Raw genomic sequence first — 20,323 nt, 5'->3', positions numbered from 1 at the left:
TGTTATCACACTTTTTCACACCTGCTTAAGGTACGGCAAGACTCTCTCCCTCCCTCTCCTCTCTGTGATTTCACATGAACGTTTCCAGTGACAGAGCCCGGCAAGGAGTCTGCCATCCTTCTAGCCCTGCTGTGCAGTGCAGTATCACCACAGACATCCTCTCAAGATTTTTTTCTTTCTTTGTAACTCCCACCTTTGACTAGGAGGGAAAAGAGGCAGTTATGCTCTTGCTGAGACTCAAAGCAGCTGGGTTAGGCGGGAGGAGAGACACCTCCTCTGTTTCACAGTCACATCTGTCACTAGACATGAGTTATGAGAGTGAAAGTTGGGTAGCAGCTTCAACTGTGCAGATAGTTTCAGCAACTCCAGGGTCAAATCCGAAAGTTGTACTGCAACACAAGTTCTTCAGCTAACATACTATCTAGCCAGTAGGTTGAAAGAAATTGTTTCCTTTACATTGGCTTTCTGGGGACACAAACTGGATTTCTCATTAGCAGACTTCTTTGCTCGGAAAGGCCAACCCACATTTTATAACATCTTTTGTAACTCTTGTTGCCAATGCAAAATCTCTGGATTTTCACTCCTAACACATTGGTGTCTGGGAATCTGTATGTCTGGAGAATATAATGGAATTTTACTGATCAATGAACTGGTAGAAATACATAGCAAACTACAGACTAGAGGGAACAGGCAAAGAGAAGAGTGTTTTGAGTTGAGCAGACTACAGAAATTTAAATGCTTTTTTAATAATGATAATTCATTCAAAATAAAGTGATAAGTAGGCACCTTTATATCTTCAAACTTAAATAATGAATTATCTAGTTCTAGAAGTTAAGAGAAACCTGATGGTTGTTCAGCTTAGAAGACCTCATAAGACATACTTGTTTACTAATCTAAGCAATTTTGGAAGCCTTCTGTGACAAAATTACAAAACAACTCACCCTTCATTCTGTCTTCTGCTTATTGGACACTTTGTCCTGTGTGCTGAAGAATTTGGACATTTGATCCATCACCTCCAGACTTAGCTACACTTCAGAAACTCTCAATCCCTAGGGCTCAAACCAGCTCTAAAAGGTGTCAGTTCCACAGCAGCTTTGATTTCTTTAGAGGGTGCTAAGAGGTGCAGCTCTGTATTACGGGTAGATCCAAGGCATAATGATATATTTCTGAAATACAACGGGGCATGAGTGTCCTGAATCATCAAATAATATGTGTTATTTCACCCTACGGTGGTCACTAATAAACCTTAGTGCTATATTTGCAAAAAGTAATCGCAATCCAACTTCCTGTGCCAGTCTACAAAAGGGGTAATTGTAAGTCAGATAGATACTCATTTAAGTGACTTGCTTGCACAGAGAATAAATCTTACTGGAAAACTGTTTATAGGGAGTTTGGGTGCCTGTGAATGAACTTTATAATTTTCATAAGATTAACATTTGTGCAACGGTATACCTCAGTGAACTTTTACCCACCTTCTAGGCAAACTATAGACAAATTCTTCTCTAAGCCCCATTGTCCTTAGTATTTCCCTAATTTGCAATTGCTAAGGTAAAAAAGGAGCTTTCAAGTGTTATTTGAAGGTTATCAGATTTGGGAGAGTAACCAGCCAGTTTTAAATTACCACGATCAATCTTCATTAAGATTTATTCTTTGTAGTGTAGCAGCACTACCAGTTCTAGCCATGGATCATGTATTAGATATAAACACATAAGTTTGTTTGTCTTCTAATACATCACAGTGCCCTGCTTTTCAGTAGGTAAGAGGCATTTCTCATATTCTCGGGGACCTCAGGTATTCCAGCCTTTAGTTGCACACTAGTTGCACCTTTCTTGTTAAAGGCCAAATTCTGTGACAGACTATGGACATTAAGTCATTCAGTATATTACTAGAGATGTTAAGTATTTTGTCTATCCTTTTGGCTAGTGGTAAATGGGAAGGTGGGTTGAAAACAGCTTTCTTGGGAGTCACAGGTGGCATTTGGATGGACTGGTTCTGAGTTGTTGTTTCTGTGCTGTACTGATATAAGATAAATAACAGCTGAATTTCTGAGAGACTATGGTGGAGATGGTGGTTTTCCTTCCTTGATAATGATAGTATATTTTAGCTGTTTTGACTGGACTTTACTTCTCTAGGTATCATAGCACAAAACAAATTGAATTGAAGCATTGGCAGAAGAGAAGTCCTAAATCAAAGAGAAATATTTTTTATTCTGTATTAGAAGGCAACAGCACATCTCATTCTAGGTGCAAGTTTGTCATTCCTAGCACAAATCTTTACATATTCTTTGTAAATAATTGCCATGTAACTTATGGAAAACTGTCTTAAAATGATGTGACCTTTGAAGTTGCTGGAGGAGAAGCTTCAAAATATAAATTGACTTAACATTAGCATCAAGCAAAAAATAACTGAATGACAATCAGGAAATCACTGAATATGTTTGATATAACATGCCTAAGCCCTGACCTAGTGGCAAAAGGGCAAGTTTTTATCAGTAAGCCACCAAACCCTTCTATTTAGTGATTTCTTTATTTAAAAAATGCAAACTGATCTAATTTACCTCACAATTTTTACTAGGGAAGTGAGAAGGTATCAGAGCATTTCACAAACCCATTCGTTGGATCAGTTATAGCTGTGCCAGAGTAGGACTATCACCTCTACTGCAGCAAGCACTAAATCAGCTCATACAATGTAGTTCTTTGTGTGCAGAACTGGGCTAAATCCAAAATCTGAGACTAAGTCCTTTTGCATAAAGCAATTGCTCTGTTTCTGTGCCTAGCATAGCCTGCAGCCCAAAAAGTCTTGGAGTCGTTCTGACACAATAAAAGAAATGCTTATTCAGAAGACACGATCTTTCACTAGAAAAAAACCAACCAACAACAACAAGAAACAGATGGATTTTAACAGATACATAAGGAATGAAGATTGAACTGACTACAGGGAGATTTATTTGGTAAATGTTTCCAATTTATCTTTGGGATGTACAGTAGCAGCAATTCATGACAGGTCAGAGCCAACTTGCTATTTACATTGGGTATAAACAAGCCTAAGTGAATAATTAAGTAACTGAAGTACTTGTTTTTCAAACTGTAGGTTAAGTTTGGAAGGCTTAGTACCTCATAGCACTTTTTGTTTCTTGAGAATGTTTGCAAATTACTGTACCAAAAATAATTAATATTACTATAAATTCTGAAGAGTCTCTCAATCTTTGGAAGTAATTCTGAAAAGATACATGAGCAGATCTAACGCAACTTGGGTATTTTTAAAATTTTTCTTGCATTTATTCTCAGATGATGTTCCTAATATGGATGCTTTTTTCATAAACAACATTCATTCAAAGATAACTGAAACTCACCAAATAGTCTGCTAAATGCTATCTAAAAGCCAATCCAGAAGTAATGATCGGCTTTGGCAGCCACTGTAAATAAAGATTTCAAAGGAGATCCATGCTGGTATTGCTAGTATTAATTATAGCAATTTCTGTTCAGCTGAAATAAATGGGAATTTTTTAAACAACTGAATTTATTACTAAACAGTCAGCCTGTGCTGATATTTTTATTTAATTTTAATGCTTATCCTTATTCCTGTTGTTTGGCCAGTGTACCACAGTTCTTAATCAACAACTTCACTGTTAGCCTTCAGACATTCGCCCCATTGTTAGTAAAGACAAAAACAATATTGGATGCAGCACTGGGGCAGATACTGAATTGAATAGCTAGGGTAGCTATTGTAGGAATCAACATGAATAGGAAGACATGGGAGTACATGACTGAACATTTTGTTTGCATGTTCTTTACTTTCTTCTCTTGGTCTCTCCTATTTTTGTGTGCCTTATGATATTGGGTTGGTCTGACTGGGGCCTTTTGGGTACTGCTAGAAAAAGTACTTTGCAAAGTGCTTTGATGGGTTTGGTGGTGTAGACATCTGTCTCCTAGCAACCAGACTAAGATGAACAAGACATTTAATACAGATCATTGAACAGCTGATGGCAAATTTCAGGTGTCACATTATCATCTTGTGTTAATTTAGAGCAGGAATCACATTTTAGTGTTTTTGTACAGCCCCCAGTACATGACAAGGGCTTCCCATATAATAATAATCAACAATCAACAATAATGACCATATTTAAAATACTATTTTAATAATTTATTCCTGGCAGCAAAGTCAGGCTAAAGCTAAGGCTGACAGCATGACTTCTTTTCTCGTACGCACAATGTATGTCTTTACATAACCATATGCAATTTTCTGAATAATAAAGTATGCTATCATCTGTATTTCTAAAGCCCTTTAAGATGCATGTTGCGCACTAAATGAAACAAAACTCTTCAGGCTTTTCATTCCCTGTACAGTTCCCTAGAGTTCCACAGATGCTATAAAAAGCCTTAAGACATAAAATACAGGTGTATGACAGTACAGTATTTCATACAGTACTTATATAAATTTCCAAATAGAATATTCCACTACACAAATAATCTTCATAACTTCCAAATATTTACATTTCTAAATCTGACCCTTTGTATGACTACAGAAATTGCAGGAAGTAAACCTTCCCTTGTGTATTTGCAGGAAGCTGGGTTATCTGAGTCTTAAACCAAATTTAAAATATACTTCAAAAGCAATTGTCACACTGAAGATACTGTTTATGTAACTTGGTTACATCTCTGCCATATGAAGTAAAGTGTCATATATTTTTATGTGCAGATGTATCAATACAGGCAAAAAACCCTGTTTTTCATGCTTTTAAATCATCTGATATTCCATACACAGCTAAAGTCTGACATTTACATAAAACTTGAAACTGAGCATATCTTACAGACTTACTTACACAAACTTACACACAAATTATCCTAACCTGTGTTTTGGGTTTATTCTGAAAAATACTTTATGTGTAATTTCTAGATCAGACTGTCCCCTATCAGACACAGGGAAGTCTGTAAATGTTCTAAAATTCCCCATGATCCATAAAGTTTAGGAAATTTTTCTTACTTTCCTTAATTTATGTCCAGCTAGTACTATGAGCTGTCTGCTAGCATGAGTATGGGTCCCAAGTTCATTAAAGGTAAAGAATCTTCATGTAGATATCAAAATAGGGAAAGAGGACTGTTTAAGATTTATCTGACTGCCTTGTTTTCATGCTATCTCATTTAGTTACAAAACTAGCTCCTCCAGAAGGGAGTGATGCAGATGATAGCAGAGAAATGCCTCAATTAATGCTTACAGAGAAGTTCATTAGGGGAGCAAACTATACTTGACAAATACTTGACCCCTTTCTAAATGTTTCCTATGCCCTCCTTTTGAAAAGATTCCTCATGGAGCACATGTAATGGGGAAATACCGCAGGGTTTTCATGGGAAAAGCTTCAGATGTATTCTTCCCTGCTTCACACATGCTTTAAGGGCCCACTGCATCTAATGGGTTTACATTCCTTGATATTTTGGCTATTTTTAAAGTATAACTGGCAGGTATCAAAGTACTAAAGCAGTCTGGTTTTTTTGGATGGTGGAGGGGAGGCAGAGGATTGCTATTGATAAGTTGTGATATTTCTTGCTGGCCATTTACAGGTCCTTCCTGGAAGGCAAACCAAATATTATGAATAGTATGAAGATTTATGTTCTTATTGATTACCCATTGCTTTTTTAATTCCAAGCTGAGGCCATGATTTTGTAACTGTTTGGTTAACCAAACAATTTTTCAGCATTTAAAAGCTGACCTTCTTCTATATGTTTCCATTATGCTATAGCATGTGCTCTAATACTGTGAATTACCACCCAGTATATAGTTGCTTCTGATGCATAAAAAAAAAAAATGTGTAGCTCTCACTCTATAAGTGCTTAGAAGTGTCTACTGATTAACTCTTATTACACACAGTTCACATAGAAGAGAATTTCTCAATAAGCAGAAGTTAGCTGAAGTATTCAGGTTATAAAAGGGTAGAATCATTGCATGTGGAAAAGCAGTAGGACTCCAAACTTTTGCAGCAGCAGATGTGAGGAAAGAGTTACTCACTTCCCTTTTTTATTGCTTTTATACTGATTAATATAGCTGCTCAAAGCAACTATTTACATGTGCAGGACGTAAGTCCCACCTCTGTTCCCACCAAGCATTAACTACGATGGCATGGCACCACTGAACTGCCCTTGCCCTCTCGCACAGAAACTCCTAGCAAATGGGGTGGATTTCACAGCTGAGAGAGAGTACAGAAAGAAAAAACATGCAGAAGAATAAAAAAGACACCAAGAACAAAAGAGACAGAAAAACAATGAAGGAAATAGGCCGAAATTTGGTGTGGGAGTCACGTTTCCACGTGTGATGTTTTGGTTGTGACTGCAGGTGCAACTGTGTCGTTCTCTCAGAGCTCACCCTAGCCCATCCCCAACGCGGCTTTGTCACAAGAAAGGCAGATGTCCTCTTTGCCCTGTCGGAAGAGCAGGGAGCTGCCTCGCAGCCGAGGCTCTGGAGCACCTGGCAGGCTTCCCAAGGGCTCCCGCGGCTGCGGAGGAGAGCGCGGGAGCTGCTCAGCTGCCACGCCAGGCTGCACGAAAGCAGCCAGCTTGCCAAGAGAAGGGCGCTGCATCTGTTTCATATTGTTTTGTTTTGAATGCCTCCCTCAATGGTCCTGTGTCTCCTTAACTTCAGAAGTGGCCTTATTCCATTTTATGTTCTGATAACCCCATCTACAGACACTGAAAGCCCTTTTAGAGTTTTTCTTTTGTTACCTTTATGGAATGATGGTGCAAGTCCATCCCAAACCTTCGAGTGACTCGGGGGCCAGCCACAGTCAAAATCTACTGACACTAATGATGTAAATTCTGAGAAATGGTTAACGACAGTATTGCAGAATCTATATAAACCTTCTTTCAATGGCTCCCTCCCCACTCCTGCAAAAAGAGTTACCCATCAAATACGTCTTATCTCCCTCATCAATTACATAGATTCCACAACTGGAACTTAAAAGTTTACCCATAGTTTTACGAGGCTAGAAAGAATCAGTAATATAAAAAAAAATAATACCTGCCTGTCCCCAACAAATGTAACTAGGAATATTTCTCACTAGAAACATTTACCAACACCCCCAACGAGCTGGACTGAATAAAATGGTGGCTTTTTTACAGTCGCTTTCTGACACAGAGTTCTGGATTAAAATGAGAAAACAATCAGTTTCCAAATATCCTGGTCAAAACTTGAAAAACCAGCTAAAAGATTTATTCATAAAACTCCCAATGTAATTAATGGAAGCTGTGTGCCTAAATTGCCTTTTCAGCTTTTAAAATCTCAGCCTAGCCTACTGCTAGGTCCTACAAGACATTTGTAACGTTTAGGTCAGCAAAAACAGCAAACATTGTGTGGCTGCTCTTTTAGTTCTTGAGGTAAGACATACAATCCAAAAATAACAGCTGTCAAATATGCTCTATGTAAATTAATTTTATTCAAAAGAGATTAAAAAAACTAACAAAGCTTGCCTAACTACATGAGGTAGTACATGTAGCAAAACAGAAGGCAGGATATAGTACTCTGAAATATGAAGAATATCAATAAGTTTACATGTTGGAAAGATATAAATTCAACAACAGAAACAAAAATACCAAAAAAAAAAGTTTAACAGCTTTTCAGTCTTAAAGCACAATACACTTTTCATAGAAAGAAACATCGTATCATCATTACATGTTCTTCATATACCATAATATGGTAAAATTAACGCACAAGGCTGTTCACCATAAATGAATTTAAAAAAATGGTGAAGCAACAAATGACTTAATCATCACTGGGCTCCGTACCATTATACTTCCCGGCCTGCAGGAGTATTTGCCAGGTTATGAGGAGCAAGGTTAGCCTTTGTTACCATTTTCTTTAAGGTTTTCTTTAACATTTACCCTCATATCTATGTATAGCATACAGACACCTTGTACAGTTCAAGGCCTCCAACTTGCAAACTTTTATGTATGTGTACAATTCTATGCTTTTGCTGAAGCCCATTTAAGTAAATAGAGTGAGTCACATGGTAAAAGTAAAGCAGAGATTGCAGAGCTGATGGTTTATTCCTTAATTTCAGTTTGCTCCACTTCTCAATATGAAAGAATTACCTTTTAGGCTCAGATTTTCAAAGACTGTGTAAATTTCTCTCTCTCTCCCAGGTACGTGAATATGTGAAGATCTGGGCCTTAATGTATTGGTTTTTTGAACTAAAAAGCTTAGCAGCATCCAATAAAAATTTTATTTATTAATATATTTAAGAAATAAAAAAAGAATGGCCATTCTCTCAGAAATATTTCTATAAAGAACACATGCTAATATGACCCAGGACTTCTCTATATTTTCCAGTTTATTCAAAAATAGGTATTTGTACTTGTTATGATTAGTATGAAATTGAAAACGGTCTAACTCTTCATTTATGTTTGCATGGCTAATGCTACCGTAAATCATCAAAAAGCATATATATATATATTTTTTTTTTTACTTTAAGGCATGATTTATTATATTGAATTATTGGGATGGCTTCTTTTATGTACATTGGAAATAAAAACTCAGGCCTCCCCATGGTATAGTTTTAAGATTATTGTTAGTGGCATATATAAAGCACCATACAATAATATGTTCAGATGAAGAAAATAAAGAACATTTACGAGCTTTGAATTAATCATACAGGAGTAACTGCTAAAAAAATATAGCAATATTTAACACAGGATTCAAAATACTGTTATATATCATTATAGATTTTCAAATTATTTTTTCTCCCATGTTTACTTTTACAGATTTTTTCATTAAGATATATATGTAATTTAAACTTTTTGGTGGAAAGCAGTATGCATCTTCTGTACAATAATGTTACACTTTTATACAAATTTTAGGAATTATAAGAAATGACCTTTATTATTCTCTTCTATGCGCTCTGGTTTTGCTTGCCTGTTAAACATTTTACTCACTAGACTCAAACAACAGCAAATACTCTGAATGCCTTGCTTCCTGGAGGATTCTGTAAACTGAAACACAAAAACATTCCTGGTGTTATTTTTAAGACTGCAACACTGCAGTGACAACTTTTCTGAATTGTTCAATACAATTCTAGACTCTTGTGACTCTTCCCGTGAGACTACTCATAACTTTACCTAAGAAACTTTAAAAAGCTGTAACAAACAAAAGCTACCAAAAATAAAAATTAACTTTTCTTCCAAGCAGCTTATCAGGAAAATAATCATAACATATAAAATTTCAAGTAACTCTACATTTTTGTCTGTGATGAGGGATTCTAGTTTAAACAATAAAGCTCTATTGGAGCAAAAAGTACTAAAAAAAGGTTTTAGGAAAAAAGGAAAACAAAAAACATACAATACATATGTCTTACGTTCACCATTTTAATAACTATATCCAAATCTAACCTGCAGACCTAACAGATTGCTTGTGCATAGTTGTCTATATGCTGAAGGGCAGACTTCTAAAAGAGAAACAATATTTTACAAAAACAAAGGGAATGCATTTAAAATACTGATAACTTTCTAAACTGATAAATATCTAACTTCAAAACAAAGCAAAAAGGAAAAGCATCTGCAATGAAGCATCATGAGAAGAATGTTGTCATGTCTTATAAGCTGACCTAGCATGTCACATTTAATGGTCTCATGGTTTTCCCCTTTTCCCCTTCAGAAATCCTAGATGACGCATATCTGAGAAGGAAAGGGAAATGCAGGTGAGAGTAAGAAAGGATGCAATGAAATAGAGTAAGTCTGCAACTGTACTACAATCCATCGCTTTCAGCTTCACAGAACACTTGCATGGGACTGCTCTCCAAACCACTGATCTTCTAAACCTCACCAAGACTGTAAAGTGCAAATACTGATTCAATCTGCAACGCTTTTTCTGGCTACTTCTCTGCTCAGTGAGGAGATTTAGATGGAGAACAAAAGTAGCAGTAAGGAAGAATTCTTTCTGAGGGAACTGGATGGTCATGTGGAAAAGGTCAAAAATATGTAAATGAAGTAATGTCAAGCAAATAAGATCTGTATTTAACAAGTTTCCAGATTTTTTTCTAAGCTTTGTGAGGAAAAGGGGGAAGACCCCCACACACTTTTATTAAAAATATGAAAAAAACTCTATCCTTTCCGACTAACAAGTTCTCTAAAGAAACTTCTGGAGCTTTTGTCCCCACACAAATTTTTTGGAAAGCCTACAACTTAAGAGGTTGCAATTATTATTAGCTTTAGTCACACATGAGTTTTTTCAAGGTCATTTCTCTTTCTTCCAGTAGAAGCTCGAGCACTCATTCAGGTCTTAATTTAATCTGCAACATGCAGCCATGTGTTATCATCATAGTACGTACTAATAAACTGAGTATAATTTCAATGAACTTCCACAGCACCTCCATGTGTTTCAGAAAAAAAAACAGTGCTAAAATCAAACTACTGAAAAAAACAACAGAAGTGAAAAAATGTGCTTAAATGTTTTGCGAACATCATGTATGAACCAGGCTCACAGGTTCAATACTATGTAAATTGGTAATGAACATTTCATCACAAACTGATGTACTGGAGCCAGCTACAAGTACCTGTCTATTGTGGATCCTCCAACTCATGCAAAATAAATCACTAATGCTAGTTTAAAAAAAAAAAACAAAGAAAGCAAGCAAAGGCAATTTTCTTATCAAATATTTTGTTAGTTGCAACAGAATCAGCAAAATAAACATAGGGCTTATTTTATTTCATAAGCAGCTTTTTAGAGTAATGATTTATGAGCTTAGAGGAGGCAGGCTGCTCTGGTACCACCCTTCTCTCAAGTCACTGCAGCTGTTACACAAGCTCTGTAAATCACCCATGCTGGCCTATTTGTTTGGTTTCTAGCACTGCTCAGGTACAAACAGACATCATGCAAGACCTTGTAAAGATGGCAATCTTACTGACATGAAGGGTAAACAGTAATCTTTTAAAATGGGCTCTGTACCTTTCTGAAAATATCCCATTTTGAAAGGAAGCAATGTACACCTTTCGTTTGTCTACTGGCATAACGTCAACATAACCACCTTGGTTGCGGACCACACCAGCATGTACTGCTGCCCGGCAGATACTGGACATCTAAGAAAGAATGAGGAGAGATTTAGTTTATATTCATCCTTTTTTTCAAAACTGGCTAGAAGAAAACCAACAGAGAGGTTTAACCCAGATTCTAGAAACTTTACAAAATTAATCATACAATAAATATATTATTTTTTGCAGTATTTAAATCAATTCCATAGGAATTAGGCCAGTGTATACAAAATTCAGCCACTGCCTCTTCAAAGATATTTTGCAGCATGGACCAAAAGTCATTTATTTCAGGCTATTTTAGTTTAAGTATCAAGAGAAAGTTCAAATTTTTGAGTCTTTCAAAACAAAAGATTCTATCAGCATTAACTTCTTCAATGGCAGAGAGGCAGTGAAAGCCAAACCTGAGTCCCATGAACCATAGTCCCATAGATCAGGAAATATAGTTTATCCTACACCCAGAGTCAAACAGTAGAGCAGCAAAGGCACACTGCAATCATGCTTTTCTAGTAAGATGTCCTGCCCCGAAGTGAGCTGTCTCACCCTACAGGGATACTTTCTTGCAGAACAGACTGCAATAATTCCATCTCCATGAAAAAAAAACCTCAAACAGCAGTGAAATGATCCATATTTGAAGTGAACATCACAATTTCCTAGGTAGGCACAGACAAATATTAAAAGGTAACTAGATTAAAGGTATAAATGTGAGCATCAAACAGAAGATGGGGGTCTAAAATCATTCCTTAGCTGTGACAGTTGTTTAATGGCAGACTAATAGCTTTAGCTCCTTAACTCATAGTGAGGAAATAGAGTCAGAGGATGTGAAGATTCCCCAACTCCTTCAAAAGAAGAACTTTTAGAATATCAGGGCTAATTCCATAAACTTTACATAGGCCAAATTCTCTGTGGGGTTAACAGGAGCTTCCTCTGAATGAAACCTACATTCTCCAGCCATTCATTTCTCATGAAACTATGTAGCATAAATAATATGAATAGAAGAATAGCTCAGTGACGATCTCAGTAATGTTGATTTAAATAGCTGATTTAAACTTGTGACTCTCTACCGCTCTTTTAGCATGCTAAAACTTGCCAGAAGAATGAAACTTCTTAGATACCGCAGAATGTAGGTCCCAGTCTGTTTCAGTACACAGCCCTGCAAATTGTAGCTCTAGATACAGTGAATCTCCACTTATAACCAAGTTGTTTTGTGGAAAAAAGAAAAAAAAAAGTCCTCACTGCAATAGGTCTCTCCTCAACCAACCTTAAAAGTTCGCCAGTACAAATATCAATAGCTGGTCACACAGACTGCTATTTAAACAGGAGCTGCATTTCTTCCAGTTATAATTGGAATAATTTATATCTGTGACTGTAGCTATTTTGTAATCTCAATGCTATATAAAATCAGGAATTTAAAATAGCAATTATTTTCCTACTCTTATTGCAACCACAGAAGTTGTCAGTTTCACTGTTACTGTTAAACATAGTCTGTATTTTAATATTACAGTATTTCTAAGAGTAAAGATTTGAAAATGTTTATGCAAAGACTCTTTAGCAAAGGCCCTTTTGAGTTTTTCCCTTCACACTGCTGGCTGCAGTTTTTGAACATGCCAGAAGGGATGCAGTTTATCCTCCTCAGTACTTTTCTTCTCCTCCTCCCAAGGCTGCAAGACTTTTGCTATATTCTTAACACCTGTAGCCTCCTTATTTTTAGGATTATAGTTACTTTTAGGTATTCATATAATGGGAGTACCTAAAGACCAGACTGTGTGCAATTTTAAATATACAAGGAAAAAAGACGGCCTCTGTAACACATGATGTACAGCCTAAAGAAACAAAAGATAAGATGTGTAGATTAATATATTTACAAGCAATTAACTACGGTGAAGAATCAGAAGACCACTATTAATTACTATTATTATAATATAGTAGCAACTCAGTTTACCACTGACATTGGAGATAAGAAAAAAAAAGATAGAGTCACAATTCAGGAGAAGGATCATAGTTTGTCACCTCTGAAATTGTAACCCATAGGCTACATTTTCTACACATCATTATATAGGTAGATACCTTCATAACTACAACTGAGGGTAGCTAAGATACTGGTTGTTCCAATGTTATTAGGAAGTTTTTGGTCAAGTAAAAAAGAAAGCAGAAGGCTGGAGGTTTTGACAGAAGAGGCTGACTACTTGTTAGAAACTACTTCCAATAAAAGACAGAATATTTGGTAGGGTTGGTACCACAGTCAGCCATTAGACCTCAAAAGTTTGGTGGTGAAGCTATTGTGCAACATCTTAAAGCTAAATGCAAGAGGCTTATATGGAATGAAACGGTAGAAGTCACAGAGGAATGGGGCTGATAAGGTCAACTCAGAGACTGTTTTCAGATGAAAAATTAACTGGTATTCTGATGCTGCTCTGTGGATAAGCATGGAGTACAAACATGCATACTTTATGAATATGTGAACCATTAAATATGAGTATAAAATAGTAAATATTAATTAACTTACATGCATACAGATGAATAAATGTATGTAGTTTTACTGATATGAACAGGTATATGAATATAATTTTCTGGAGAAAGTATTAGCTCTTCTGAGTTTTCATAAACTTCTCTTAGCTTGGAGTTCTTTGTCTAAATGGAACCAGAATACAATAACATTTCCTATTCTTAAGGATCTTAAAGCAGCCTGGGCACACTTCCTTGAATTAAAGTGTTAAGGTGAAACTGCCATTAATTTAGGCAGAACTAGAATTTCATACCTATGTCTATCTTAAATTTCAGTATGGTATTGGTAAGTTAATTTTACATTAATAGTCTTATAATAGTGTCTGGAAGTCTTTGTCAGAGATTTGTGTTTGTTTCTTTAATTTTCATGAACCCACTCTGAAGGATATATAAAGCTTTATTTTTTAAGTTAACATAAACATTTCATACAGCATTATATGACCCTGCTTTATTGCTGTGCTGTGAACCCTCTGAAATTTGTTAGCATTTAACAGGTAATAGCATCTGAATACGAAGCTGCTTAATTATTTTCCTTCTTCAGCTACTCAGCAAAATACCAAATATTTACTGCAGCATAGCATTATCTACAAAGGCATTTTAACCACAAGCCTCTCTCCCCCAACATGACTGGACTATAGAACTACTTAATAGTTTTGTTTCTATCGTAATGTTTATATTTTACTACAGCAGAGAATTATGAATTAGGGAAATGCTTCCACATATGGTTATTAAAACAAAAATTAGTATGGCCAAAATCCTCAGATAGTACGAACTCCATCAACTTCTATAGACAGAAGACGTAAGCTGACCTGTACTAGCCAAAAGGAAAGGTTTGATTTTTTACAGAATTGCTCAATCAGTCCCTATAACTTAGATTCACTATTAATAAGAGATTGTCTTTGGTAAAATGCCGCCTACTGTGAAAACAACAGGATAAATATAAAACTTAAACTCTCTACAAATTCTTATAAGATAACCGGAATGTGATTACGAAGTTGTACCATATGCACATCTAAGGTGTGCCCATTAAAATAAACCTTTTTTTTACCAAACAACTCTACACGTGAAAAAATTTTTAACTTATTAACTTAGTTATTCAAAAATGCTCCTTTTGTTATGTAAATACATTTATTTTGGTACCTCAACAATCCAGGGACTAACAGCAACAACAAAGGACAACCTCCATATAGGCAGGTGCTGCAAGATCATCTCCAAGAGAGTTCTGACAATCACATCAAATCTGATTCAACTCAGTTCTTGACACTTTTTTTTACTTTATTTCAATAATGAGGTGACGTTGAAGCGTGTTAAAAATACAGATATTATTAAAATACTCATTGGTATGACACAATACTGAATTTCCAGAAATAAGACTCAAAAAGTTTTAGACAAATTGGATTAACCAAAGTTGAAAAGTGGTGCCAAGTCCCCAGCACAGGAAAGCAGGAAATCTTTTTTTTTCCTGGTCTCCCAACAGGACAAAGCATTGCCATGTGGAAACTATTAGCAACTGGGCCAGTAGGGACACAAAGCACAGAGATGGCAATGTCTTTGGACCATAAGAAGAATGAGTAATTTGTACTTCTGTCTTCTGAGAGGGACAGTTACTACAGTTCTTATTTATATCATAATAACATTACTGAGGAAAGGACCTCCTTGTACTATACACACAGAACAGAGCTATAATTTTGTTTTAAAGAACTTACAATCTACCTCAAGACAAGAGAAACAAAAGGGGCTCAACAAAAAAGAGATTCTATAGAGGGAGGGAGGATGGGTGTTACATTAAAACTCCGCACACACATACGTTTATAGACGCTGGCTATATGAACTACAGCTCTGATTTTTCTGCCTCAGACAAAGAGACAATAGCTAACAGACTGCAAGAATGGAGGATCAGATAATGGGGTTTTTGATTCAATTGAGTTAGGGATACTTGTGGCAAAGTCAAAGGAAAAAAAAAGGAACGGGATAAAAAAATAAAAATTCTGTGACGAACCAAAGGACATTATTTTTCAGTAACACAGAGAAGACAAGTAGCAGTAAAATATTAAATGACTTTAAGAATAAATGACTGATCAGGCAAACAGCTAGGAAAGGAAATGTTTAACTAAATCTCATGAATACTGCAAAAATGGTTTGGCTAACATATCTTTTTGCATCAGTTTTTAAAAATATGTTAATTTTTATTTATGAATATTTGTGCAAGCAAATTCTTGTTCATAAGAACATGAATGAATGTGGCCTAAACTCTGTGGAAGTAGTCATATGCATATACATATATACATCTACATACAAATATATGAATATTTAGCCAAAAGAATTTGCATGAACATCACAAAAAACCCTATCATCTGCTTCATGGAATCATCTAATCAGGACATCAAAAGAAGAGTGTCATCTCCATAGAGAGATGACAAAAGAGAGGCATAAACAAAGATCATTTAGCTCTTTCTGCCCACTTCAGAACTAAACATGATGCAGAAAAGACAGTATTGCAGAAAAAAAAGTTGACTAAACAACAGAATGACATAAAAAAGTTGTATCAATTTGTTAAAATAATAAGACAATGTCAGATAATTTAAACAAATATATCAAAATTCTTCTACAAATATATAACTATCTACATAGATAAGAAATATACATAATAAGACTATGGATATTTATCTTCAGAATAATTTTTTGGTTAGTTTAATCCTGAAATAAGTTATGGTTGCAACAGGGGAAGGAAAAGCAAGGGTTTAAATTAGTATACATTGCCAATACTGAACAACTCAATGGGAATTTTAATCAAAAATTGAAAATATGGGTCCAGAGACTACTGAAGTCTACCCTGAGTTTCCAAATAAGTTTCCATATCTTCAGCAGCTGAGTATTACTAACTTAAATGGGAGCCTCTGAAAATGAAGAATTTCTAAAAAGACTGTTAGTACATCTCTGTTGATTTTTGGTTTAAAAAATTAGCATATGGAGGAAGACTAGAGATTTATGTTACATCTTCTTATCTTTATTTTATGGCTTTTCATAGGATTTTATATTTCATTATATGATGTAATGTAAATCACAATACTTACATCAGAGTAAATTCGTGTTCCAATTACACGAGCATAGTGTGGATTTGCCTGCATACAGTTGCGAGGACAATAAACCCTGAAATATTGAAAATAAAGCACACATAGTTATGAAAAATGATATTATAGTATTACTATATCATATTCAACACCAGCATTACTGAGTATAAATCAAATTGATGATGCATACAGATGGTCCATACTGATCAGCTTTTGAGTCTTTGATACCATGGGCCAAAAAACATTGCTGATATAACTTGAGGTTCATAAAAAAAGTGCATGAGAACACGTTTCAGTGGGTCTGGTTGTCTTTTTTCCTTGGAATACCAGGTTGTCGCCTTGTTCTATGTATATGAGGGCCAGTTGAAAAGTCAGTGGGAAGAGAAACTGGTCACACTGTTGTATTATTAGCTGTTTCTACCACATCCTATCCAACCTGTACAGATGAATACCTTCCTTAGGAAAGAACATATCTGGTTGAGGCCTAATCCTATTATGATGCTGATGACCAAGCCAATGCTGATGCAAGATGCTGATGCAAGCCAATTTAGTAATAACGAGGGTGAGTAGTTGATATTTGTGGCTAAAATGAAAACTTCAGGAATGAGATTCCTAGATGATTCTAGCAGATCAAAGAGCTACTGAGAGAAAGACCATCTTTATTCAGGTCCTTTTTGTTAATCATCTTTGAGAAAAACTCTCTCTGTGATTCATGCCTGCCTCAGGTCAAAATGCACCAGAACACCATCTGAGAACTAACACTAGTATAGGTGGCAAGCACCTTGTTTGGTAATTAGGGTATGCTACAACAAGGAAATGCCACTAAAGTGCCAAATCTACTCTGAGAGTGTGTTGTTTCATTTAAAAAATGGTCATGTCTTAATGGCTTTGGAACAATCCTACATGGACTGCCCTGGGCAAGCATTCTTCCCTAGGACACTATCCACTTTCTGATTTCTGGTTTGATATTTGGCACATCATAGCCCTCAGGCATGCTATGGCATTATCAGATGGAGCAATCGAAACAGGCTGATGCAGCTGAGGGAAATTTTCGTCCAAAGGAAGTATGATGTCAGACAGGCTTTTGAAGAGCTGCTGATTTATGATTAGGATGTGAGAGGGAAAAATGAGGTTGTACAATCAATGCCGTGGCTGATTACTGCTCATAACACCTGAGACTACTCTTTCAGAATTATGTTAAGATCATGCACAGAGTCTTGAATGGGTCACTGCTGCTGTTTTGAAGTTCTTTAAACTGATGCATCAGAATTAATCAGTCTTTTTTAATGTTTTTTTAAAATTTTCTTAAAAACAGACCCTATTTTTCTCTTAATGAAGCTAGTTTTAGTTTTTAATAATGAAAGAGAAAATTCAAGAAAGCAGAAGCATGGGATTTCATCCACCCATTCCTGCATTCCACTCCTCGGCTTATTTCTACACATCTTCCATCCAGAAAACCAGGAGTCATAGCCAAACACCAAACAAGTCCATGGACCCAAGTGCTACATGAAGGGATGTTTTACTAGCAGTTCTGGCTTTGTGCTTGCTTCCTGTATTGGCTGTAGGATTGCTATGAAAGTACTCCTGTGGATATCTCCAGCTTAGCTTGCGGTAAATCATGCTACAGTGTATTTACCTTTGACTCATCTATGGCTTTAAGAACTGTTACTAATTTCCTTCCTCAAAATATTGAGGCACAGGCTTCTTTCGATGAGTGAAAATGTAGGCTTCAAAGAAATGGCACACACATTTAACTGAAAGCTATTAACTGACCTGTAGACCATACCCTACTTTAACAATCTACTTCTTTTTTTTTTCTTTTTTTTTTTCTTTTTTTAACAAAACCAAAACACCCAAACAATCTGGTAACTTCTATGACAAATATCTGTATCAATTCTTTTTATTACATCTGTTTTACAGATAGATAAACTGAAGTCAAGGGTATTGTGCCCAAGGTACACAGGTTTAGTAGTCCACAGTGAAACAGAAAAAACGCATCTTCCTTTGCAGTCTTTAGTCTAACCAATGACTATTTCACTATGATATGCCAAAGATCTTTTTAGGCAGATCATCTTTACCTACCTGGACTTCTGCTTAGACCAAAGGCTTAAATATCAGTAAAACATTTCTGGCCTCATTTTCAAAGATCTGCACAGCTACTGCTGTCATCTTTGTAAATGACAGCTATAGTTAATTAATAACTCTGAAGAAAATACGGCAGCACTTCAAATTAATATAATATTTAAAGAATTTTACCTTGGACAGTGTGAGGCTGGTTTTTGAAATGGGCACAATTGTTCCACTGTTGTTTCACAGGTGACAGCTTGAACTGAAGAAAGTAAAACAGAAACCAATAAATGCGTGCTATTGGGGAAAAAAAATCAAAGTAATACTAAGAAATAAATGCTAACCTGTTACTTTAGAGACTGTGAAGGAATTAGCAGACTGGTATTTTCTGAGAAGAAATAACAGAAACAGTCAGTAAGTAACACCTCTCATGGATTTCCTTTTAGCTAGGAGAATTTTTATTATTGAATCTAGAAATAAATTCAAGACATTACCCCCAAACAATGTTTACTCACTGCAAAACTCCCCTGTTTGTGAATCTATTGCAAGTGATACATTTACTTTATATTCCCATTGAATCTGTGTTTGAAAATGAGGAATGCATGTTGAGCTCTTTGAGTAATTTAGTTTGCTAAGAGAATAAATCTCCTAGCAACAAATTATGCATCAATTTGTCTCTCAAACTGTAGCAACCAAAACCTGTGATTGAGAACTGACTGAAAATATCCATCTACGAGAAAAGAGACCACTCACTTCCTCCCTAAGGGTTCATCCCTTCAGACAGCTTCATGCATAAAAAAATTTCTCCTAACAAACTTTTTTGGAAAACTTTGATTCAATTTTACTTTTGGATCCTGTTCTATCTTAAATTACCACCTTTAAATAACATTTAAAATATTTATATTATAAATGATATAAATGATAATTCATTATAAACCCAGTACAACACATGACAGTCTGGTTCTTTAGTAGTTATATGATACCCAGATGTATCAGTTCCTTGTTGTTATGTAAGGTCAGCTATACATGTTCAGTTATTCTATAACAATTGATGAACACTTCCATTTTATTTCTTCTTTTATCTCAGCGGATACACCCATAATTCTAATATTTTCATCTGTGTTAAAAAAGAAGGCGATGATGTTTTTTGATGTCCATAAAGATATTTATTAAATAAGCCTAAAGGAAATGATTCCCTATTCACCTTTCAAGCAAATTACTCCTGTGTACTCCATAGCACTGCAACCTGTATTTGGAAACTGTTTGCATTGATTTATTTAGTTGTATGGCCCATCAATTTCACATTTGCTTGTTATTATATTCCAATTTGTTCTCACTAGCTTAGCTCATACCTATGTTGCCCTAAGTCCATACCATGAAAAAACTGTACTGTTAATATTTTAAAACAGTAATGTGAGAATAGTTCACCTATTCTAAAGTTGATTAGCTGGTTGAGAAAATGTTAAGAGGAATGACAAAACATAGTATTCTAACTCATATGCTGACATCATCTCAAGCACTTAATGTGTTTAAAATGGTATCTTTCACTACGATAATGGAACATTTGAAAAATAACTGTATTAGCAATCCTGCATATAAGTCTGAAGATTAGGAAATTTGCCATGTCTTGCACTGAAATTCACCCTTCTGTCTTTCTACTTACTCATTACTTTC

At 35.6% G+C, this 20,323-nt stretch overlaps 1 protein-coding gene across 1 annotated transcript in view; it reads right to left on the bottom strand.

Annotated features, from left to right (window-relative positions):
• Positions 1 to 7,403: 7,403 nt before the first annotated feature.
• Positions 7,404 to 20,323, bottom strand: part of CRISPLD1 (cysteine rich secretory protein LCCL domain containing 1) — a 41,952-nt gene continuing 29,032 nt past the window's right edge. Inside the window, 6 exon segments of the mRNA XM_067290566.1 lie at positions 7,404 to 8,956; positions 8,959 to 8,975; positions 10,927 to 11,057; positions 16,586 to 16,661; positions 18,839 to 18,911; positions 18,994 to 19,037. Coding sequence (XP_067146667.1) covers positions 8,847 to 8,956; positions 8,959 to 8,975; positions 10,927 to 11,057; positions 16,586 to 16,661; positions 18,839 to 18,911; positions 18,994 to 19,037 — 451 coding nt within the window. The 3' untranslated portion in view covers positions 7,404 to 8,846.

Source organism: Apteryx mantelli, chromosome 2, assembly GCF_036417845.1.
Source record: "Apteryx mantelli isolate bAptMan1 chromosome 2, bAptMan1.hap1, whole genome shotgun sequence".
Lineage (NCBI taxonomy): Eukaryota > Metazoa > Chordata > Aves > Apterygiformes > Apterygidae > Apteryx > Apteryx mantelli.
Note: the sequence above shows the minus strand (reverse complement) of the source record. Positions and strands in the feature narration are given on the sequence as shown.